General features: G+C 42.3%; 1 protein-coding gene across 1 annotated transcript in view; it reads left to right on the forward strand.

The window, feature by feature from the left end:
* Positions 1–25365, forward strand: part of PKP4 (plakophilin 4) — a 105235-nt gene that overhangs the window by 50734 nt on the left and 29136 nt on the right. The window contains exon 8 of the mRNA XM_088474773.1: positions 841–1054. Within this exon, the coding sequence (XP_088330899.1) occupies positions 841–1054 (214 nt within the window). The remainder of the gene's footprint in view (positions 1–840; positions 1055–25365) is intronic.

The raw sequence follows: 25365 nt of genomic DNA on the forward strand, positions 1-25365 counted from the left end.
ATTGAAATATTTGTGGTGAATCTATCGCCATACTTATTATAGAAGAGGCAAGAATAAAAAGAAATAAATATACCCCAAACTTTAAAGAAAATTAAATGTAGATGTTATGTGGGAGAATTTGGGGGACTGAAGCACAGAAGCCTGTAGCAGCAGGAGGCAATGACATAATGGTTGTCTTATTGGCCACCTAGAAACGTTGCTGTAAGACGTAACTCTTGTGTCCTATTTTGTGGCTAGACTAGTCATTGTGCCCCGGATATATACTGTGATGCTGTCATATTGTAAAGCAGTGGTTCTTAACTGGCTCTGAGCCGCTATCCACAGCTATTTTGTTATATGCCTAAGGCAAAATAGAACAAAGTAATGAGCAATGGTATTTAGAATTATTTTTGCAACAATGAAGTGTGTCAGTAAGTGTATGTTTCAGTTTTTCTCTTACCAAAATTGTACATTTAGTTATTCGGTTTATAAGCCAGTACGACAGGCAGCTTCATCTTCAGTAGCACAGTATTAACAAATATGTATGTTGCTATTGAAGAGCCATAAGTAAATTTATGTTAACTTGATGATAGAAATTAAACTCTTGGCAGCTGTTCTAATGTCCCAGCTTAATTATGCTTAAGGCTGTTGGTCTGTTTTATGTTAAATTACTTATTGTGGAAAAGGTGCATGAAAGGAAGGGCCAAGCACAGAACCTACAGCTTTTTTGTACTGAATGATTGGATTTCAGCCTTCTGGCAGTGGGGGAACTTTTGGACGGGTTCCGCTCTATTGGAGTCCTTCATTAAGAATATGGCAATTGTATTTTCTGGAAATGTTACAATGTTTTTCCCATTACAGGTGTGCAGACTGGGAGGCATAAAACACCTGGTTGATCTTCTGGATAACAAAGTTCTGGAAGTACAGAAAAATGCATGTGGTGCGTTGAGAAACTTAGTGTATGGCAAATCTACTGATGAAAACAAGATAGCGGTGAAGAACGCTGGGGGAATACCTGCCCTCCTTAGACTACTGAGAAAAACAAATGACCAAGAAATAAGAGAACTTGTTACTGGTGAGTGGTACATCCGTAATATCTGGGGTATCACTTCTGTTTGGGGAGGGAATTGCTGCCTTTTATAGATGTTATGTGCTGAGTGCAGTTCCCAGGTTACTCCAGGTTAGAGCTATACTAGGCTGATCATTGCAGTATATCTACCTGTACATAGATTTACACTGGTGTGTATTAGAATGAACCTGTTGGCCACATGCGGTAGTGACAGTCATTTTGTGGACCGAGGGCTTGATTCATTACAGATCGCAACTGCAACAGCGTACTTAGATTGGCCGATGGTGCATGCACCGCAGTGAGCGTGAGTTAGCTTTGCGATCACCTAGGCAGATAAGAATTCATCGCAGAGTGAGAGGCTTTGAGCGTTGGGGGTGGTGACGGGGGTGTGGTAGGAGAAACGCAGTTGTCCGTTTGAACGCTGTTGCATGGGCGTGCATAAATTAGCCACTGCGACGGCATACACAACTTGTGTACTCTGTGGAAAGAGGTCAGCAATTTCTGAGTAAGGTCAGACCTGTTGTAATTGTGTGTGAGGGGCCGATGTTACTCTGTTACCGATGTATATGCAGGACTGAGAGGTTTTGCAATAGCGTACATTAGCATATTTCCACAGCGGGTCTGCGTGCGTAAGCGAATCTGCGATCCGTAGCGAATCGGGCCCTGAGCCAACATTCATGAGAATGCAGCCAAGCAGTTGTCTGAGGCATGTGATGCATTGAGCGTTGGTGAGGTACCCTGATAATGGGTAGGAATTTAAGCATCAGGCTGCCAGTCAGGATGATTTTTGAAGGTCGCAGGAGGGAACTTGGCTGCATCTCAGAGGGCGAAAGCTGTACCCAATACATCAGAAAGTGTGCCAGTGCCCAATCTTTCTGTTATGCACAGTGTTCCACAGTGAAATGCAGAATTGCATCAGAAGCAACAAAAACTATTACTGGCTGGGCTGTATAGATAGAATAGTCTCTAATAGTTATTAATAGCATCAGTTTATTAGTTGTTTATTAAACATCAGAAAACATTAAAAACAGAAGTTTAGATATATAGGGGGCTATTCAATAGTTTTATCACACCCGATCTCCAGTCTAAGGTTAAGGGAGATGGGGGTGGGATATTTAATTGTTTTTGGGCGCCCATGCCTTATCGCACATGTCGCACCCAAATAGACCAGGTTTAGCCGTATAAAGTCCTGGTTAGTAGGCCCAGATCGCACATTTCTGCTCGCCACCTCCCACACCTATAGCACCTGAATGGAGCAACAATTGAATTGCTCCGTGGAGTGCCCATTACACCAGAGCCACACATAAAGCAATTGAATCGTCCCCCATTTTGGAACAAGGCTGTAACATAACAAAATGTGGAAAAAGTGAAGCGCTGTGAATACTTTCCGGATGCACTGTAAATGTCAGACCACAAGCTTAACTAGTTTCTGCGTTTAGTTCACACTTTCCTAAGGAGTTGGTGGGGGAGGGGGGTATAGTTTACATTAGGGAGGGAGAAGTCACTCTGCTAAATAAAAACATTATTTTTTTGTTCATCAGTTGTAGTATGGGTTTGGCCTCATATTAGTTGGCTCATGGTGAAAAAGTGCTTGTGACGTTGTTGGGATTGTTATGTAATATATTCTTTCTGTGTTCCATACGATTAGTTGATTATATAATATTATTGAGCGGTTAGAGGATGTTTCTGCAAGCTTCCAGTTGCATGCGTTTTCTCAGTTGACTGCATTAATGCCAGATTTATTTTTACCTGTGTTTTAACATATCTGGGCAAGACAGAATATACAGGAAGCAAATTAAGACAGCCCACCATATATATGACACTGTACGCCTTTGACCGTAGGATCTCCTACACAAACAAGAGGAGTTTTGGAAAATGGTTGGTAAACTGGTCAGGACCTGTACTGTCTATAAAAGATACCGAACCAATATTCATGAAAATCCCAACAACAAATCGCCACCTACCCTCATGAATATTGGCCAAGCGTTATATAGTCACAAAGTGCATCGATCTTGTCACTGTGTTCCAGCGAATAACAAACTATAGGCTCCCCGTCTCTACACCCAGAATGGCTGCTGCATGTGAGCTAGTGGTGCACTTTTAAAGGCTTCACATCTGGGATAAAATATGAAACAGAGATTCAATTCTTACTCCCAAGAATGGAATGTGTGCCAATTACTGTACATTTCACCTGGGCGATCAGTGAGGCTGACCTATTAATGCTGGAGTTCCTAAACCTGTCTGACAGGAGGAGCAATCTCTGAATTGTGATTGGAGCAGACTAAATGACACTGCCGCTAATTAATATGTTGGAAATGCAGCGTGTCCTATGATTGCGGAACTACGTTGTTTTCGACTATTGTTTGGATAATTTGTTCCCTATGCAATGTTCATTATTACTATTTATTTAAAATCATCTTTGACGCCAAGTACACTAATTAACTAAAGCATTAGCATTCAATTTCAAGCTGCTATGATATTGGCAGAAATAATTTAATGCCGTTTCATGAATTTCTCGATCTAATGTTTTTGTTTTGTTTTTCCTCCAACACATTTCATATACAAGAATTGCTCTATTTATAAACTAATTTTTGAAGTTAATGACTGATTTAGGTCAACTAAAGTGTTCTTGACCAGTAACTGTCCCTTTCCTTTTTTTAACGCTGTTCAAGTCACGCTCTGAGTACACAGGCTAATTAATATTTTTTTATGGATATAATTATTGAAATTAAAAAGATTTCTGAGTCAGTTTTTCAAAGCATAACAGCAGCTGAGGAGCAAACAAGTTCTAGGAGCATATTGGCCTGGCACTACATGCAAATGAGCTGCACCTCCAGAGAGCAATCCGTCGCACGTTCTGGCAGATTTATAAACCACTGATTATGTGTAATGCATTTTACTGTAATGAATAGCTAATAATTGTTTGTATTTATGCTACCGTGCACCCATTTATTTTGCAGTAGATAAAAATTATACATTATTATTATATTGGGAGTATAAAGAATTAAATACATCGTAAAAAATTTTCTAACCTCTTGTTCTGTCCGTACTTGTTATACCTTTACTTGCCTCCTCTCCGGGTATATCCAGTAGACCAGAGGTTCCCAAACTCTGCCATTACAGTCCATGATTAAAGGATATCCGTGCTTGAGCACGGTGACTTAATTAATACCTCAGTAAATTTGATTTAACCATCTGGACTCAAGCATGGATCTCCTTAAAACCCGGACTATAATGGCGGTGTTTGGGAAACTCTGTAGTGGACTCGCAGGGTCAGCTGCTTAGATCCCATCCACTCCACCAATTAAGTGTTAGATCCAGGGAATCGATGATTTTATTCACATTGAATCAGCCATATTTTCTGCACTCCCGCTGCACAATGCCTTTAATCGCGGCATTATACAGATGGGGCGGAGTCACAATAACGCTGTTTGAAATGTTACACAACCTTTTCCCAAAGGAAAAACCCCCCACAAACATTAAAACAGGGTAGAGCAGTTGAGGCTGAGGTGAGAGTCTAGGTGGTTTATTGGATGATCAGGCTCTGCATACATGGTTTCCTGGTAGAACATCGGTCTTTGAATTTAATAATGAAATATGTACTCTTTCTGTTCTTAACATTTCAATAAAACCCACAAATTTGTACAATATATATTATTCACCACTACTTTTCATGACATTTAAAAATGAAGTGCTGTCATTTCACTTTTCTGCTAGCCTTTAAACCCTAACTTGGACTAGGCAGCACTTTTTTATATTGCCAATGCATCCTGCTCAGAAACCAACCATGTTTAACAAGGGCATTCCTCAGCACTAAACCTGCTCTCGCATTCATCTACTTTCTGCATAAGGATACAAAGTAAATTCTCTTTGGTGTCCTATCAGTTTCTAGTGGAAACCAAACAAAAGCTGAACAGTGAATGGTTAGATGTGTCTTGCAGGGATGCCCAGGAGATCATTGTTTAGCAATAAAAGCACGCAGTCAGCCATTTTCTTGTGTACATTTATTTTACTTCTGCAGATGTCACGTTGCCTAGCAACACATTAGCCTCTTCACAGTTACTGATCACAGATAGGTATGCCTCTGCGTTTGCTCACTAACACGCCTTGAAAAATTAAATTAGGTTTCCAAGAATCAAATGTTCCTGCCAGTGTCTCGGATGCAGAGAAGCGCTTAATGCCCCAGTGTCTGCGGTCATTATTTGGGTCCTTCAGATTGTCTTGTGTGACTGTTACTGTAATCTATTATTATCCCCATCCCTGTATAAACAAACAATATGCATGTTGACTTTATCTGCAGTCTGATGTTGATTACTCTAATATTACGCCGACAAGAAGCATTTTGTTTTATTTTGCTTCCAGGCACTTATGCTCCCAATCATTTTGTTGTAAGTTTTAAACTAGTCCCATAACTCACTAGGCTTTTTCCCTGTAACAGGCAGTTTGTGAATGAAAGATGGAGCATCACATTTAAATAAAAGAAAGATCTATTGCAAATCTCTTTAGTACCAAGATTATGATGAATTTGGGTATATTATATTCATGCTGTACAACTCGTGTTAAAACTACTACTGGCTTTATCTAAAGTTTCCACACACCCTTGCAGGTCCTTGTGCTTGGTTCTAAGGGCTTGATTCAGATCCGCTCGCTAGATGCCTATGCAAATTCGGCAAGGCAGACGATCGCACGGCAAGGCATTAGCACGCCCGCTATGTCTTAGCATGCGATCGCATTGTGTATGCAGACGCCCACCAGTGCACGTCATCTCCAGGAACTGTATGCAACCATCGGTAACATCGAGTATCATCGGAAGCGTTCGCAGCACTTGTTGACCATACCCTACTGCGAGCGCTTCAGTGTAAAACTCAGCCAAGTGACGTGTACTATGACGCTGCCTCTTAATTATGCACGCCTCTGAAACGGTGTTAGGAGGCACGCCTCCATTCGCACCTCCAATCCCGCGTTTATAGTGGCCAGCCCCTGTCACCACCCACAAACGGCTTCTCTTATCACACATTCTTTCTGCCGGGCTGTGTCTGTGCAGCGAGCGAACGCTTCCCGATCGCTCACACTGGATCACGCACGCGTATTGCAATGCGTATGCATGCGCAGAATGCAAACAATCGGCTGGCTGCGTGCCATCGACCCCGGTAACCCGTTCCCACTGCATAATGTTCAACCCTTCTCGTGACCAGAGTTGAAATGCTGGGTTATTTCAACCTGGCCCTTTCACACTGCACAGTAACCCGGGTTGCTACGCGTTCACGTGCATTAATGCAATAACCTAGGTTATTGCTGCAAGTGTGAAAGGGGTATTTATGTTATACGCCTTTTACACCAAAGTCCCGGGTCTGACCCGGGATTTGGAACACTTGTCCAACCTGGAACAGACCTGGGACAGACCCCCTTTTACACTGCGGCTTACCGGCGCAGGTGAGCAGCGCTTCTTACCCTCCCTCCACCTCTGCAACCCCCTTACCATACTCCGAAGCGATACGGAGGGCAGGTGGGGTGCACTGCTCCGTTCTGGTCGGCCCGACAGTGGACGCTTGGAGATTGTCATGTCCAAGCGCCACTGAAGACGGCCAATCGGGTGGCATGTGGCGCTCCCCGGGTCATCGTGACCTGGGTCGCGCCGTTTACACTGCAGGGTTGACACGGGAATCACCCGTGTTCAACCCTGCGATCCAGCCGGGTCAGATCCCCGGGTCACTGGACCCGGGTTGATCTGTTTACACAGTCAAAAATCCTGGGTTGATGCGCGATCACGTGCATCAACCCGGGATTTTTTTAGTCAGTGTAAAAGGGGTATTAGTGGGACATGACACTGCAATATCAAACTCATTGCCATTAAATACCATTAACATGCTGACAATTTCAAGCCCTTGCATTACTGGTTGTTCGGCAGAGACAGAATCCCACTTAAAGATAGCCTGTTTGGCCCCTATACCTCAAGCATTTTCTGATGCCCCTGCCCAGTCTGACGATAAATATCTGTAGTATTGCGGAGTATTATTCATTCTTAACGACTTTTTACAAATCCTCGCTTTGGGGGGCGATGCCAGACTGTAGCGTTCATTAGACCCCACCCCCTTTACTGGAAAGTCCTCGATTTGTGAGTCCTCGATGAGGGGCGGGGCTAAATGGCGCGATTAGCGTCATTTAGTTCTGCCCCTCCTCGCGGACTCGCAAATTTCCCGTCACATCTCCCCATTCTGCCCACTTCACCAGAATATAGACACTGGATGCGGGAGATCTGCCTACTCTTTCGGGGGTGCGGGGAGGCTACCTTAAAAATTGGGAGAGTAGGCAAGTATGGTATTATTGTGTTGAGTATTGTCTGTTATGGGTTAAGTTTCTACATACAGAATATTTGTGGAAATTACAAAACACCTGTTTTTATTGAATCAACTTGTATTTAGGGTTTGTTGCTCTTTAATTTGCTAAATCACATTGAGGGTGAATATCCCCTGTAAACCGCTGCAGACAGCTAGAAAACCTAATATCTAATGAAAAGTAAAATAATTGGGCAATTGCAGGTATATATGAGGAATTGTTGGTGTGACCCTGCCGAGAACAGGTGTACAGTGGCACCTATTCCCGGATTGAGGCTCACTTCCGTGATCCACTGTTACTGTATGCAGCGGCATACAGCGCAGAATGGCACCTGAGTCTTCTCACCGGTGCCACGTGACACATTACGTCCGCGACGCCGATGAGGACCAGGGAGCAGCTCTGCCGGGAGGTCACACCCACACGCCGTCATTCAGGTAAGTCGGTGGCGGAGCAGTAGGCTTTGGGGGTAGGAGGGCGGTAGGCTCAGGGTGGCTAGAGGGAAGGGGGAGCTCCATGTAGTTTGAAGGGGACCCCCACAATTTAGTTGCCCTGGAGCCCCCACAAGCCTTAATCCGGCCCTGCCCATTATAGCCAAGTGGGTGCCTCCAAAAATGTTCCCGCAAATGCCCTTTTCTTTCCTGTTAGTCTATCTACAGTAAGCAGCAGAAGCTCAGAACTATGATTTAGAGGGTTATTATTAAACCATTAAAAAGTTTTAACCTTTCTAATCACCACTTTTGTAAATGTTCCCAAAAATTGCTAAGATGGAAAATAAGAGTTTCTGGGCCATGAAGCACCGCCAGTGGACTACTGAAGACTACTGAAGCCCTTTTTTGGGTCTAATGGGACCAATGAATCAATATTCTAAATCCATAATTCATCAAGAAGGATTTTTGTATTCTGTAAAGTAGGCAAAAGGATGAATTGTCAATGTGTGACAGCCACTGTCAAACATGGATGAGGAAGCGTGATGGTCTAAAGCAGGGGTCAGGGAACTTTTTTACCTTTTACCCCAAAATATATTTAGATACGCCAACTTGATTTGAAAGGAAGGAAATCATATAGTAGTGCCCCCATAGTTATGCCCCTATAGTAGTGCCCCCATAGTTATGCCCCTGTAGTAGTGCCCCCATATAATGCCCCTGTAGTGCCGCTTGTACAAAAAAAAACCCACTTACCTTAATCCCCGCTCCTGCATCCGCCGCCTGCCTGTCCGCCCGGCTGCTCCTCGGAACTATGGGAGAGACGTCATGACTTCTCTCCCCTAGTGCGCATGGAGAGGTGCGGAAGCTGGAGTTCAGAAGAGAACTCCAGCCTCCGGCTAATGCGACACTGCTGGAAGGAGCCGGGCGTCCGCTGGTAATAACATCTCAGCGGGCGTCCGGCTTAGAGCCTCCCTGTGACACAGTCGGGCATGCATATGAATCAATCTATATTATAGAATGATTCATATGCATGCCCGGCTGTTCATCCATTACCCCTAGGAATTTCATTTTTACCCCATGTGGGGTAATTTACCCCTGTTCCCCGACCACTGGTCTAAAGCTCTATTGCTGGCTCCCAAGTGGGCAACTCGCTCAGTAACTGGTTCCCTCAACCAAAAGGGCTAGCATAGCATTTTGCAACACCATGCAGTACAATCTGGTCTACGCCTAGTTGGTCAAGGGTTCTTCATACACCATACAGCAAATGACCCAAAACATACCTGCAAGCTACATGAATCCTACAGTCAGAAGTATGATACTAGGATTCAAATCAAGAAATGGCCAGCACAGTCTCTAAACTTAAACCCCATTCAGCTGGTTTGTGATGAACTGGACAGAAGAGGGAAAGCAAAGCAAACTACAATTGCAACACATTTGCGGAAACTCCTGCAACAGTGTTAAGCTGGGCATACACGGCAAGATAAAATGTCTGTCAGACCGACAGACATTTTATCTGGCCGGCTGCCAGCCGCAGATGTCCGCGGCATACACTGTGAGAGAAATCTCACAGTGTATAGCCCGACATCTGCGCTCCGCCCCCGGGGGAGGAGACATTTCCCTGTTCCTTCCATAGGAAGGAACACAGGAAATGTCTGTCTGTTGGCCGCGCTGGGCATACACTGCCCGATGCGGCCGACAGTTACCGGGTAAATATCGCATCGGACGGGCATGCTGGACAATCCAGCATGCCCGACCGAGCAATATTTAACCCTCGGTCGCCCCCCCACGCTAAAATTATCGCGGCGATCCGCCGATATCGGGCGGATCGTCCCTATAATTGCAGCATGTATGGCCAGCATTAGGAAGATCTTCCCGAACAATATTTTAATTTCCATTGTAGAAAGTGTGTCAATGTTTATATATGCAAACTGTAGCTACATTAGGGGGAAATCAATTTCCTGACATTGGTATCGCAAGTTTTCTCTTGTATCTTAGAAGTGCGAGGGAAAACTTGTGATGTCTATACTGATGTAAGTTCCCATTATGTGTGGAGCTGGGCAGGGCCGTAGCTAGGGTAGTGCGGCCGGTGCCAGCGCACAGGGCACCACAGGTCAGGAGGCACTGTTTGGGCCTGTCAAATTTCTGTTTATTATCATTCTCGCTTGTAGCTTCCTCTTATTTCATCCCCAGCATCTCCTGGCCTCTCCTATCTCTTCCCTGGCCCTTCCCCATGAAGCCACGGCCCTTTTTTGGGTGCATTATGTCCCTTTGAAAAATGAGGGGGGCGCCAATGCTCTTTCTGGCACAGGCACTAAAAAGTCTAGTTATGGCTCTGGAGCCGGGCATCGTTGCAATGGTTGGTGGCACTTCTTGTTGAATTGAATTCAGACTATAAGTCAAAATTTTAGATTTGGTTTTGTTAATTATTTATTTGTTCTAGTCTTTCATTTCAGATTACATTTGACACATTAAACTGTGTGAATTTCAATAAAAGCTGGAAAAATGAGAGAGGTCTAAAACCGTACTGTAAGCCATGCAGTGCAATGTTACTAGACTTTATTCTTGTCTATATTGGATTAGCCTACAAAATGACTGCCTCCACAGTGTGCTAGTGACGGGCACACTTTAGTGTAACAGTGATGGCTTGTAAAACTTAATGTAGTGCTGCATGTACGAACAGCTCTACTATCGTGGAGGTAAGGCCACTCCCACTTCGCATGTTATTGCTAACGAGCTCTTTAACAAAAAGAGGCACGCCGAAGAGGGTGAACGTAAAGTGCACCCCCTCAACAGTGGCCGCAGAACCGCATTGAGCGGCATGAATGACTTGATTCTTTGTAATAGCTGGGTCACTTAGTTGCCTATGGTGACACCAATATTCTAGGTTGCTATTAGCGTTTCCAGGCTGAAGACCGAGAAGTCTCTTATGTACATATCGAGAAGCCCCTTAGTAAATGGAGCCCTTAATCACTGTTGGCGCACTCCAATAAATGCAAGGTCTGTAGTTGCCTGTATAGAAATAAGAATTTAGAGTATGTAGGGAAGAAAAACTCTACTACAGATCAATAAAAGTGCCTGCTGTGCTGCTGACATTTCCTTAAGGGGAAATTAGTCACTTTAGATCTTATGTTAATTAATAGAAGAACACTGGGAAACTCTGATATGCTTCTGGGATAGATTTTTCCTTATGTGTTTGGAGTTAGGCACGTTCATGAGGCTTTGTGGTTGTAATGAGATAACACAGGACACTGGCAATAATTTCTGTACACCGTGTACATCTCTCTCTGCACAAATTAGGAATCCTGAATAATATATATATATATATATGTGTGTGTGTGTTTGTGTGTATATATATATGTGTGTGTATATATATGTATGTATGTATGTATGTATATATATATATATATATATATATATATGTGTATATATATATATATATATATAGGCAATATCACGCTAGGTGGCGATAGTGAGCCATGTATTCTGTGCGGGGCTGGGGGGACCTGCCCACGCAGGGTAGAAATAGGAAATGTGAGAGCACCTAGGCTGCCCAGTGGATTCAGTCCAGGGAGGACTAAGGCAATGCTTGATAACTCTCCCTGATTGTCAGGGAGTCTCCCTGAAATAGTAGAAATCTCCATGACTACCTGAAGAGTCTAGTAAAATGATTGCACCTCATCCCCGTTATGTAGCTGATATATAATAAAACAAATACAGATATATACATTCAAATAAGATCATTAGTATAATTTCCCTGCATTGCTTATAAGATACAATGATCCCTATGGCTACATGCATTTTCTGAAAAGTATCAGTTGGTTTTCATCAACAAGTAGATCTTACTAACTGCTTTGTGGCTCATTTACCCTTGGATGTAATTCAATTTTATGACACGTGTCTCAGATGTATCAGTACACGCCCACTTTACCACCATGCTCATAGGTGATGCTTTCACAAGCTCCCTGAAATGCTTTCTCAAAAGTAGGCAAGTATGACTAAAGCTGCATACACACACAACGATTTTTTTGAACGATTATCGTTAACGAAATAGTTTATCGTTCAATCGTTTTAAAAATCGTTCACTTTCTGAGTTAAAACAATGAACGATTATGGTTCGTGCGTGGTCACGTTTGTAGTTCAGTCAGACTGACCAACTGAACGATTTTCATTAAGGGAATATGCAAAAATCATTTGTAGTTCAAAAAAATGGTTTATTACACTTTTAAAAAATCTGACAGATAATCGTTCAGAAAATTGTTGTGTGTATGCAGCTTTAGGCAGACCAGTCAGGCTGCATGTGGAATCAGTCCAAGTAGGACTGAGACAGCCAAAGAGCAAAGTGTGGCAAGCCAGGCCAATGGGGCCAGTGTCCATACCTGCTGGAGACAGGGAGGACCACAAGTGAAGGCCAGGAGGCCGTGTTTATACCTGTGAGAGACCGGACTTCCCACCTAATTTATGATTGCCATCACCTGTGTTGAACTAGTTAAATGATAAGAACTGTGTTGAAACACAGGTGACTGCAATCATAAATTAAGTGGGAAGTCCAGGAGCAGAGTATTTTGTACCTGGTGGAAGGGGTCATGTTGGAAGGTATTTACACACACACTTGTAGCTTTTTTATGTACATAATAAAAATTGACTGTTTTAAATGTGTTTTCTGAGAAAAAATATCAGGAAAAAACATGATAAATTGTGGTGAATCACTGTCTGGAGGAGTTTACTGTATTAATCAGAGGCAAAATCTGAGAACACCACAAGCAGGAAATTATAATTCAAATAATATATATTTTAATTCAATTTAAAGTATTTGAAAGTTTATTTCTTGGTACGAATTCAAAGTGTATCCAACTGAAATGACTGTTCCACACATCCTTTATTTTCTACAAGATCTTGCTTTATCCAACTGAAGGTGCAAGTATCAGCAGTGAGTGTTCTGGGACTCAAGTTGGCTTCAGAAGATTTGATCATTGTTTTGTTATTTTTTTTCCAAGCAGTGAAAAGAATTTGTCCTTACATCAGATTCGTTTTTGGCTCCACAGCGTTCCTTAACCATCTAGAATGCACTTGTACCTAATTATAAGGGCTGCCATGGAGTCTTTAGAAGAAAAGGAATTATCTGTGAATATAATTTGTGCCTTTCCTGTAGCTTCTCTGTACAAGTCAAATTACCTTGGCCAACAAATGTAAAATGTATATTCCTAACAAAGGAGGAAATCCTTAGTAATTTACCGAAGTGCATGTGTTTAGCAACCCTTTAGACCATCTTTCATTGTCTTTGATTGTGAAAGTCTCTGTAGACCCTTCAGTTCTGAATGCGTAAATCTGTTGTTTTTTTTTTTCTGTTTCAAAGATAACCAAAACTTTCTTACTAAAAACACGGCCCATTCCTGGAAGTGTGACATGATTATATCCTTACAGATACATTTACATTCCGGGGACGTTCTGTAATCCACACTCAAGCCGTCTACTTTTAATTTGTATCTGAACTTTATATACGATTATACAGGTTATTATTATTATTCCATGGTTATTCATTATGCACATAATCACCTATGTGAGATATAAATCAGCATTGTACGTGCATTACTGCAGCTATAAAATGATTCACTGTTTATTAATGTCACTCTGTAAGGAGCGAAGTAACTGGCTGATGGGGGAGTGTGCAGCCCAAATTCCCCTGAACCCAGTTATCTCGGTGCCGTCCTCTGCGGCCCCAAAGGTCTGCACAGCCGCATAGATTTTTAGCTGTGATCTTTTTATCCACTTTGCCCAATTTGTTCCTGACGACTTGTATTTTCTCTAATAACTCTGAGATCTCCTCTAATCCTCACTGGCGCTTTCAAGTATGATGATTTTGACCTGAAGTTCAATCCCTGCGAATACAGTAAAACGTATTTCCTCTGAGCAAACGATACCAGGGACCTGTACACATGAGACGGAGGGGTCTTACCAAAAAAAAAAAAAGTTGCTGTAGAGAGTTAAATTGGATCAGTCATCTGCGGCCCAGCAGTGCATTTTGTAAATTCACTTTTTTTTACATTTCTGCATGGTGTTGGAATCGTTTACGCAGGTAAGAGTGAGTAATAGCAAGGGGAGTATGTCATGACAGGAGCAGACTGTAGGAAGTGTGACAGCTTTCCTCACATTGGGCTCAGTGACACAGATCACAAGTGATCGTTCAGTTTTCAGCTCACTGGACACCCTACAGTAAAAGAGATCGCTGCCTATGACTTTATAAAAGGAATTAGACATATACTGTAGGTGACACCCGTCCACTGTTCTCCTAGGCTCCTTCACCTGTCTCCCCTGCAGTCTACAGGAGAGACGCTCAGTCCTGCCTCTTTCTACTGACAGGAGAGCCTGGGACAGTGTATTCCTGTCGTTGGTTGGACTCTTAGAACATTGGATTTTGGGGGATGAGTTTTTGTCATTGTCAAAAAAAAATGATGCTGTTTCCAGTAAGGATAGAGGCACAGAAATATTTCTTTAAGCTGGCCTTACAGTTTAATGCCACTCGTCGTCCCAAATGGCAGGTAGTTAGATTTGGCAATATACATACATACTGTCATTTGCCATTTGTCCTGATTGATGTCACATTGGAATCACCGGGATATTTAGGCCCATGCACACTACAAATTTCCAGTGCGTGTATATGCTTCTTTGATCTCAGATAAACCGTGATCATAGACCCTAAAGGGATTCTCGATCTTCAAAGCAGTTTGCTGATTTAGGTATTACAGTTTGATGAATATCACAGAATGAAGACTGCAGCATTTCTTTCATTGAGGCCACGGTACTATAATGTAAGCGAACAGAGAGAGTCCGTGTGACACCCATCTGGCTTTATTATGTAGGGGACACTGAGGATGCTATGGAACAGATTATCAATAATACAGTAGAACACCAAATATCTACACATGGGAAACAAACTATATTGCATGGTATATTAGCTTTTAACAGTGGTTCACAAACTTTTTTGAACCACGGCGCCCTAGAGTAACAGCATTGTTTTAACGGCACTCCTAAGCCACAAGTTTGTTAATGAGATATTTAGAAAAAAAAGTAGTAAAGTGAAGTAAATTGTGCTGCCCTGTTATCCTTGGGCTCAGTTATGTGGTGGTGGTGGTGGTGGACAGGTTTACACTTCTGTTTGTCCACATATTTACATTACATTGGCCATAAATAATTTGATTTGGTGCTGGATTACCAACCTAAGGCACCCTAGGGTGCCACGGCACACAGTTTGGAAACCACTGGCCTATAAAGACTAAATTGTATAGTAAAATTATGAAAAAAAAAATAATGTTTTAAAATGGGTGTGGTATATTTTGTCAACATTCATCATGTCGACACTGATGAAGTGTCAGCATGATTAGAATGTTGGCAAAACTTCCTTGATCGTCTAGTGGTGACTTACTGGGTCTGGCAGTGACGTCCTGATGACTTCCGGCGGTAAGTATGACTAACCGTCCCCCTATTGCCTAACCACCCTTACCGTAGCCGAACCCTAACCCTTTGCTGTTGGTCTGTGCAGAATTACATCTTTTCACATGTCAACATTTCACAAGTTTATGCGAGTCTAATACCTACGTGCCATATATGAACTGATTTCCTAGCCATTGTTTGTGATATTGGATTTATAAATCTTTATTTTGTGATGAGTTTTCAATAAACCTAAAAGCCTATTCCAAAGAAGTGGTATCGACTCTTAGAACCTGCGCCAAAAAGAACTATTTTATTTGGACATTCTGCAGATGCTGACATATTCAATGTTGTCATTCCTTTAAAATAACCGATAAGCACGGCCCATTAGGTAGAAAGTTTAATATGTATAATTATCCGAATTACCCTTGGTCCCGGATTATCTTGGATAATCTGCAGCCTACTGTAACTATCATTATTCTTTTCATATCACAGTAACATATACAACCAGAGATTTGTTTATTCATTCTTAAAAAGGCCCACCCCCACAGAAGCGCACAGACGTCAATTCATTTTAAATCTGGGAGTAAACTGGTGCACCTGGAGGAATTGCATGTACACTGAATGCCAACCTCTGTCCCCGAGCATGCATTGGCTAAGGGCAAGTTTCAGAACCACTTATACAAAAGTAAAGTAAGTCCCTGTAACAATACAATTAAAATGATTAGACCAATAAATCAAAGCAGTGACGTTTATGCTTTAAATGCTGTGCATGGGTAACATCTACTTATACAAGAGGAGAAAATGTGTTTGTTTAGTAGAAGATAACTGCTTGTACATTAATGGATGGGCACTTTAGTTCTGAAGGAAATGAATAACAATAGCAATTTGTTTTAATGTTTAAGTTCTTATTTAAGAGGCGATGGAACTGTAGCTGACACTTTTTAAACTTCTTTTTTTTTTTCTTCTGCTTTCTTATTCCTACTTTTTACCTAATAAAAAGCGCTGGGCCGTGCTTGTCGGTTATTTTAAATGAATTCAGTGCTTTTAGGGAAAGTTAGATTGCTGAGCAAGAGAACAAAGTATCAGAAATCTCAAATATTCTCCATTCTTCACTTAGCTTCTATTTCCGTCTGGTCTTTCAAGCGCTTCAGAGCGTGCCTTGATTTATCCCGGTTTTCTGTAAATCGAGAGTTAAGTCAAGCGCCCCTTGAGAGCCTGGTAACAAGGGGCTTATTCAATGCACAGGCTGCGATTGAAGTGTGTGGTACAGACTCCTTTTGCCATATACCTACTAAGAGAAACATTATTCAGCATTTTGCAGATAATCATTGCTATTCCTCAGGTGAATTCAGCTGCTACTTTTTTTTTATTTTTTTTATACCTACAGTATATTGTAATATTGGCTATACATTTCTCTATGTGCATATTCTGTGCTAGCGCTTTTTATGTCTACTGTATTTTATCTGAAGCAAAATAGAATTACTATATCATTCAAATACAGATTTGTCTGTTTCACAAATGACACTTGCACAGATTGTACCAAACAGTGTTTTTATTGGTAACCAGTAGGCTCCTAAAGTAAAGTTTCAAACTCATCATTCTTTGTCTGCAGACTTAAAATAAAAACTGAAAAATCTTACCTGCATATATATTCAAACAATGTGCTGTAGAAGCTCCATGTTTGCACAGATGAAATATATTGCCCTAACAACTGGCTTTCAATGAATCTCTCTGTGAATCATTAAAAAAAAAAAAGTGTCAGCTTTTATGGTTAAAATACCCATAATTGAAATAACATTGGGCATACTGTGAATTTGAAAGAGAGCTATGAAAATGAAGACCAAAGAGCATTCTAAAGATAGTTCATGCATAAGATAGTAACAGGCTACAAAATAATATCAAAGTGCTTGGATATCAGTGTTGGATCAGTTGTGAGGTAATGGAATCTGCATTGTACCACCCAGGCACTGTCTAGGTAAGGCTGCCCCTCAAAACTCAGTGTCTTACCAGGAATGAGACTTGCGAAGAGAGCCACAGAGTCCAACCTTGAAGTTTGAAGGAGCTACAGAGTTTATTAGCTGAGACTGGAGTGAAGGTGCACCAGTCAAACCATATTAGGAGATATACATACAACTGACCTGCATGAGAGGGTGGTTAGAAGGAAGCGTTTACTGAAGGAAAAGCATATCTGGACTTTACCAGAAAACATCAGTGACCCAGCTAAAATGTGGGATATGGTTTATGGTCTAATGAGAAAAATTTAGCTTTTTGGTCCCAACTCAAAATACTGTGTGTTGCCAATTCCTCAGAAAGCCCCATCCCAACAGTGATGTATGGAGGTGGCAGTGTCACATTGTTTGGATATTGTTCCTAAGCGGGGATCAGACTAATGTATGGTGCAAAATACAGGGAGACACTGCAAGATGACCTGCTTCAGTCTGCTAGAACACTAAAGCTTGGGAGAAAGGTTGCCTTTCAACAGGACAATGACCCCAAGTTCAAGGTTATAACTTTTGCATGGTTGAACAAAAAAAGGTGACTGTTCTAATAAGGGCCAGGGGGGTTTATTTACGAAGCGGCAGCTTGTTATTTCTCCGAGTGTTTGAGCACAAAATATAGGGCTATACTTTTCATAGCAAAACACCCTGTTCAAGCTGCTGCTTTGTAAATAAACCCCTAAAAATGAGAATCTGTAGCACTATTTGGAAATTGCAGACCCCAAACATCATTCAAACAACCTGAACAACCTTGTGCAAATCTGATGGAAGAATGGCCACAAATCACTCCCAAACAGTGTGCAAACCTGGTACAAACTTACCCCAACAGACTTACAGCTGTTATTGCAGAAAGCGGTGGCTCTACCAAGTAATAGTCTGCAAGGATTGAATACTTATGCAATCAGTTTTTATTTTAAAATAATCTGCAGAGAAATAGTGAATTATGAGTTTGAAAATTTACTTTAAGAACTTACCCATTTGCAATAACAATGATGACTGGAACAATCTGTGTAAGTGTCATTTGTAATACAGACAAATCTGACTTTTTATGGGGGTTGAATACTTTTGCACAGGGCTGTAATACACATACACACGTTGACACATACAATGGTCTTCTCTTGTGTAGAGATGACTACACATTGAATATAGAAGTACCGCTGCTCTGCTTTTTGGTTCAGTTCATTGGAACAGTGATGTTTAAGCACTGCTCCTGGCTTTTGGTAGGAACATTATGTCTGTTTCACAGAGGTGAAAATAATCAAAGGAGCTTGTTACAACTTGGCTGACTTCTGCGCAGCAGTGATTTTTTACATTACCGGCTCTGACAAAGCAGAACTACGAATACATTCTGCGTTTTGTCACCTCCTCTTGAATACCTCACCCATGGCAGGTCACCTGCAATGCCAGCATAACAGGTGCCTGTATTATACTTCTGAAGTGGAAGTATGTAAAGAAGCAGTGCATTAGTGAAATAACCTTACAGGCATATCAGTGAAGTGATTTTAGATTGGTAACAAAAGGCTCTCAGAAAATATTCAACATGGTATTGGAAAATGAGATGCTGTAATCCTCTTGATCTTGTTCCTATGAAAACTCTGCCACTTCAGCATATCAAGGCTATGGGAGTACATTCCATTCCTCACGCGGGACAAAGCTTTTGTTCTCTAACACTCAACGTTTACAGTTTAAAATAAAAAAATACCTAGGAGGGGAAACTAAATCGCTTTGGTCTCTGAATTGCTGATTCAGTTAGCTGCGAGTTCCGGTCCACCAGAGCCACGAGTCACATTACCGCGTACTTCGCTGGTTATTTTCATTTTGCGCACACCCACAATTCCGTTGTCAAAGCCTAGTCCCAGAAATGTCCCACAGTAATTCTACAGTGTGGGACCTGGGAGAAGTTGAAGCCTATAGGTTATTTTGAGGTACAGAAACGGGTCTGTAATGTAATGCTTAATTTGGGGATGAATCCAGGTATCCAAAAAGATGGAGCCTTATAGGGAATATGAGGTGAGAGCCAGCAGATGTTGGAGATGATGAATGTAATGGACACACTAAAATCCATGAAAGAAAGAAAAACATTGCAAGTAAAGAAATATAGCACCCATTGCTGTAGCACACCTAGAATTTTGGATAGCCAACCTAACCAAAAGGACAGGGCAAAGAAAAGTGGTGTATAATAATATAATATAATCAGCTCCTAAATGTCATTTTTAAACACAGCCTGTGAGATGACAGTTGGGAGCTGATTGGCTGGCACCATATCACTTTCTTATCACTTTTCACTCTGTCTCCTAACACTGCTCAGTAACTAGGACCCCTAAATGTTGTGAAGACTATTTGAAATGACAAGGTGGGTGCAGAGGAGTGTCATCACAGCACCTGTCCTGCTGAACACAAAGAGGAGCGACATAACATAGGCACTCTAGGACCTGAGGATAGGCCTTCAAGCACATCATCCCAAAGAAACTGTGCCAGATCCCCCCTCCTTCCCTCCACTGATCAGGTTTAATCACCAGGGGTACAAGCAGATCAACAGTTTGGGAGCGATTCAATTGCTTGCGCCCGTGGCTGTTACTAATGGACGTCTGGCACAGCAATTCAATTGCTGCTCCGTTTGGGCAGGAATAGCTGCAAGAGCATGCATTTTTGCTTACACCTGCGCGCTAACCAGTACTTTAGACAGGTTTAGCCATTTTAAGTGGCTAAACCCGGTCTATTTGGGCGCAACATCCGCAATAAGGTATGGCCTCCAAAAAGAAAACACATTAATATTGCACCCCGATCTCATGTCACTCTTAGACAGGAGATTGGGCGCGATAAAACAATTGAATTGCCCCCTTTTATCGTGACCAAAAAGCTGCTGTTTGTTTTATTGTCTGACTTGCACTAGATCACTAGAACTTGCACTAGATCCGCCAGAGCTAATTGCTTGTGCTGGTTTCCGGGCAGTAAATTGCTTCTTATGACCGAGGTTTGCTATTAGATACCACAGTTCTAATCTCACAGACAGTGGCTTCAAATCTGCCTATCTCACAAATAGAAATTAGAATGTATGTTCCAATGGACTAAAGTGGCACTAAATTGTGTTGTATCATTTCATTTTATTAAGTGATGCAGAAATAACATTGACTGTATTTCTCATAAGCAGCATTAAAGGGGACCAGTTGTATACATACAGTGGAAGAAGCCACTTTGTTGAAGTTTAATTCATGAGTTCACGTGGAACTGCTGATCTCACTGGTTCCTGAGTTTATATCCTTGATTCCACGTGTTGTGTGTAGCTTCCTTTTTGTGGCTGGAAGGCTTTTAAAAAAAAATAAACCACTTATGTCTTAAGATCTGTGCAAGCATTTAAATCAGTCAATAGTCCAGCCTTGTGCAGCTTGCTGCAATGAAATTAAGCCAGGACTTTTTAACATAGGCCATATGGAGGGAGAGCGTGTGCTGCATTGATAATCTAATATAGACTACGCCAATTCTTCACAACAATTTTGCTTTAAATGGTTGAAGACCGCAGTTGTCGGATCTGATTAGCAAAGTACAACTTGTCTGAGGAACGCTAAGAAGCAAATCCACTGAGGGCAGATGTTGAGTGAAGATTTTAATAATATGTCTGTCAATTTGGGTGACACAGAGCAGAGCAATAAGGTGATATTATGAAGATGACACGATGAAGCTAAACTTCCAAAGCTCTTTGTAAAGTAACCTCAAGGTTGCACAACATGCAGAGGTGCTCAGGCTCTTGTAAAAGTACAAATAGACTTTCAATGATGTCTGTCACTATATTATCCCTTGCTGAATGTATATGTTCTTTTTATTTAAATGTAATAGAAGTGAAGTTCTGCACCATTAGCACTGCCCCTCTATGCTCCCTGCATTTAAACCTGCCCAACCCCTAATCCCTCATGGCAGCGCAGATGGAATAACTGCTCGATTGGGTAGAAAGTATGTATGGGCATTAGGTACAACTGTATACATTATTCTTAATAGGAATAGCAATTCATATTGGCTTTACACACATGGAGTATATTTAACTGGACTATGTGAACAGCGCTCAAAAGGGAGGGATATTCTAATTGTTTGGGAGCTGCTTGGTACTGGAGGTCCTGTCTCCAAAGAAATAATGTACTAAGCGCTCACCTACATGTAAGGGATATGATGGAGTGAGTATATTGTTGTGTAAATGATAAAACAAGGACTGAGGGGCCTATTCATCAACACTAAAATAACGTTTTTAAGGACATTTTCCTTAAATAACGTTATTTTGGTATTCATGAACAGACTTAACACAGGAGATATCACAGATATCTCCTTGCTAAGTTCCCCTGCGTTAATTTCCACACTCTGTGGAAATTATGGTATTCATCAAATTCCGAAAATTATAAATTTTCGGAATTTGATGCAGTTACTATTCGCCACTGTGAGGTGGCGAATAGCAGAATCCACTTACCTGTATCCGCGTGTGCAGGTCCCCCGACGACTCCCTCCGGCGCTCTGCTCCGTCCTCAGGCTCCGGAGGCTGGTCTGTCATGTGTGCTCCCCGGCAGAGCACAAGAAAGTTTAGAAAAAGAAAAAAAAGTTTTGTTTTTTTTCTAATCTGTCATGTGGTCTGCTGGGAAACCACATGACAGACCAGCAGGACGGAGCCGGAGGCTGCTGCGCGGACAGGTGTGGGGGGGGGGGGGGGGGGGGAAGGTGAGTGGGGGGGCGTACGAAACTTAGCGCATCTGTGGGCAGTGCTGCGCAAGCGCTGGTTTTACAGATGTAACTGCGCATGCGCAGCACTGTTTCCAGATGCGATAAGGTAGTGTAGGCAGGGAAAAGTATCTATTTCCCGAAAAGCTGTCATCGCAAAAATGACAGCTTTTCGGAATAGATACTTATGGAGAGGTGGAATGATGAATTCCACCTATAATTAGCTAGAACTCCATGAGAGTTCTAAAGCTAATTATCTCCATTGAATTTTTACGTTTAATGAATAGGCCCCTGAGAGATCTATGGTGTTTAGAATGTGTTGCTTTATTCCTCTGGTAGGCACAATGCTCCAGTATATGCGTTAGGATATGTAAAATCCCCAAAACTTGGATTGGTTGCTAGGATGGTTAGAGGGCTCCTTAGGGTGCCTCTATCCGTAGTATGAATACACTAAGTCTCCTCTGGGGCACCCGTGGTGCAGCAACTGGATGTATAAAAGTATTCCAATGTGGATAAGTCAATAAATGTCCGGGTAGTAGGTGTGCCCTTTGAGGGGGTTACCTTCCGTAATTACCCTATGTCTTGCATTGAAGACTGGTGTGTGGTCACACCTGATTGCTGCAGTATGTCTGGGGATGTGAGGATAACCTTACTGTATAAGGTGCCTCTCCGTATGTGTGTACATACGTGTCCCTACACTGTCATGTGCAATGTGTCCTGTAGGACAGTGTGCAGCCGTGGCGTCCCGCGTTCATGGCTTACCGTTGGACGTCTTCAGTAGCCGTGTGGTCTCCTCTGACCTCATGGTCTCTGAGCGGGGGAGCGGTGTGGTAATGTACCCTTTTCACAGCTTGTGAGTCCAGCCACAGTGACCGGACCAGATGCTCGACCCTCTGGCTTCTGCGATGTGTGCAACCCGGATGTGCAAGTTTGCCGGGTGCTGGATCCTGAGTGGGAAGTAGGTAGCGGCAGCGTGAGGCTGTGCACTAGTCTCTCTGTCGCTCCTGTATTGCGTGTAAGGCAAGGTCATGTGACGTCACGTGTTGAGGCTTAAGGTGCCCATTCACTAGACTATTAAGAACGATATCGTTAATAAATCGTTTGCAAAAATGTCTAAAATGACCAGCGATGCGCGCTCCTGCTGGTCGTTTAGACATCTATCATCGTGCAAACATGCTGGACAAACTGACGATAACGTCAGCTTGAGCATGTTAGCAGATGATTGATGAGCCTGCACTGAACGACTGCTCGTACAGTGTAGGCTCATCAGACTGACAAATGACTGCATGATTACAATGTCGTAATCGTGCAGTCGTTTTGAGGTCTGCTACTGGATGGGCACTTTTACCCTTACTTGGATTAAGTTTGCCTTATCACTACACCATACTTCCTCCCTTATTGAGTTTATTACATATAAATGGTAAAGATGCTGTAATTGCTACATGTAGGAGTACTGCTGTAAATGTTTCTGCAAGGCAGAGTGCCCAATAAAATAGCACTGGAATAATATGGATGCTCTGTATCGCCACTGACAACTGCAACTACTGTGCACTTGCGTACATATTGGAGGCAGCCATTTTGTTGACAGACGGTAGATTTGATAATACAGCTTACCAATTTAACTTACCCATTGATGTCACTGACTGCTAATGAATCAATAGGATGCATTGGTTTAGCCGACACAAATGGCTGCTCACACTGATGACAATAACAGAAGTACTTTAACATCTCTGGTAGTATATTTTGGTTAGAATGAATTCCACAGATATAGAATCCACTGTAGAACATCCAACTAACCTCATATGAGACATCTAGTATTTACCTGCCAACGTTCCTTTTGACCTTGAGCCATCCATCCATACCATGTCCATTTCAAACGATGGTGCCAGCAATTGGGACTGATGCCAGCTAAGCTCATAGAGGCCAACTTTTTGAAACGACCAGAGGTGCTTACGTCATTCCCTGGCCGTAGTTTCCACAATGCATTAGCGTGCAAGGTTACGCCCAAACCTTGCGGCTAAGTAAATCTGTCCCTAGAAAAGTAATGTAACATTGTATTAGGAAGAAACTGCATTGCAGAACCCATATTTAATGTTATCTTTTAAATGTTTAGTTACATTATGGTAGAGCAAATACTAATTAGCTTCTACTCTCGCAGTAGATAAAATATATTGCAAATCCAGCATCTTCCTGATTTGAAATGGTTTATTTGCATTTGTTACATCATCAACTTCTGTTTGTAGAGCAACCTTTCCACAGCTGCATTTGGTACATTTCTGGTCGACCCATCGGCTATTTAGAAAACAGCACAGAATTATCTGTCCTTGTGTCTCTTTTTTTAGGGAGGGCTCTGTGAGTGTGTAGAGTACATTTATAAGGGAATCTGTCATGTTTCATCTAAAGCATGTTCTACATAGTGCCTTGGGCTACTGTGCATGTCCTAACAATGAGAGGCCAGGGAGAGCGCATGCTTGTGTGACTGAGCGTCTATGGTGGAAGAAACATACCTTTGGATAAAACATGACCAATCATCTGTAAAAGATCAGGCATGCTAACATAAACATCCATTATCTTTAAACAGGTTGGGTACAGGATGCCGGCACTCGGGATCCTGGCGGTCAAAATCCCGATGTCTGCATCCTTGCACGGTTATGATACCGACACCAGGTAGGTAGGTATCATAACCCTCCCTGGCCATTCCTAAACCTAACATTCCCTCCCCCCCTAGTGCCTAAACCTAACCTCCCTGCACCCTAACCCCGCTACTTATCTTCGGGATGCTGGCACCGACCCCTGTCACCTTCTGACAGGGGTCTGGATTTAGGGACTGGTATTCCAAGCGCCAGCATCTCCTGTGCCGGGATACTGTATATACTGTACGTATCCCCTTTAAACAACTTATGTATTGTCACTAGCTAATCCAGTGGTGCAGTTTGCTCCTGAGGCTATGGCACGCGCACGCCATAGCCGCAGGCACGCTAGTCGCGACATCCATGCCGCGGTGCGCTCTCATCACGGCATAGATGAGCATGGGTACATCTGTATGTTTCTGGCTATTTTTGGGGTGTGGGAGGAAACCCACGCAAGCACAGGGAGAATATACAAATTCCGTGGTGGTGAATGGAACCCAACGACCTCAGTGCTATGAGGCAGTAATGCCATTACACTGTCTGTGCTGCTCCATTTTATGGGTTTTAACTATAATCTATCCCGTCCATTCTGCATATACAGGTCACAAATACACCTCCAGCAGTAATCCTCTGGTATCTGGGCTGAAATCAAGTAGACAGCCATGTGTGCACAATTTATATAAAATGCACAGTATTAATGTTTTTCTGTTTGCAGTTAGTTATATATTGTAGTTAATTTACTGCCACAACTCGCATAGTTTTGATTTTTGCTTGTCTTGTTCATATCACGCCTGTGTATTGAC

Source organism: Taudactylus pleione, unplaced genomic scaffold, assembly GCF_031769625.1.
Source record: "Taudactylus pleione unplaced genomic scaffold, aTauple2 ptg000156l, whole genome shotgun sequence".
Taxonomy (NCBI): domain Eukaryota; kingdom Metazoa; phylum Chordata; class Amphibia; order Anura; family Myobatrachidae; genus Taudactylus; species Taudactylus pleione.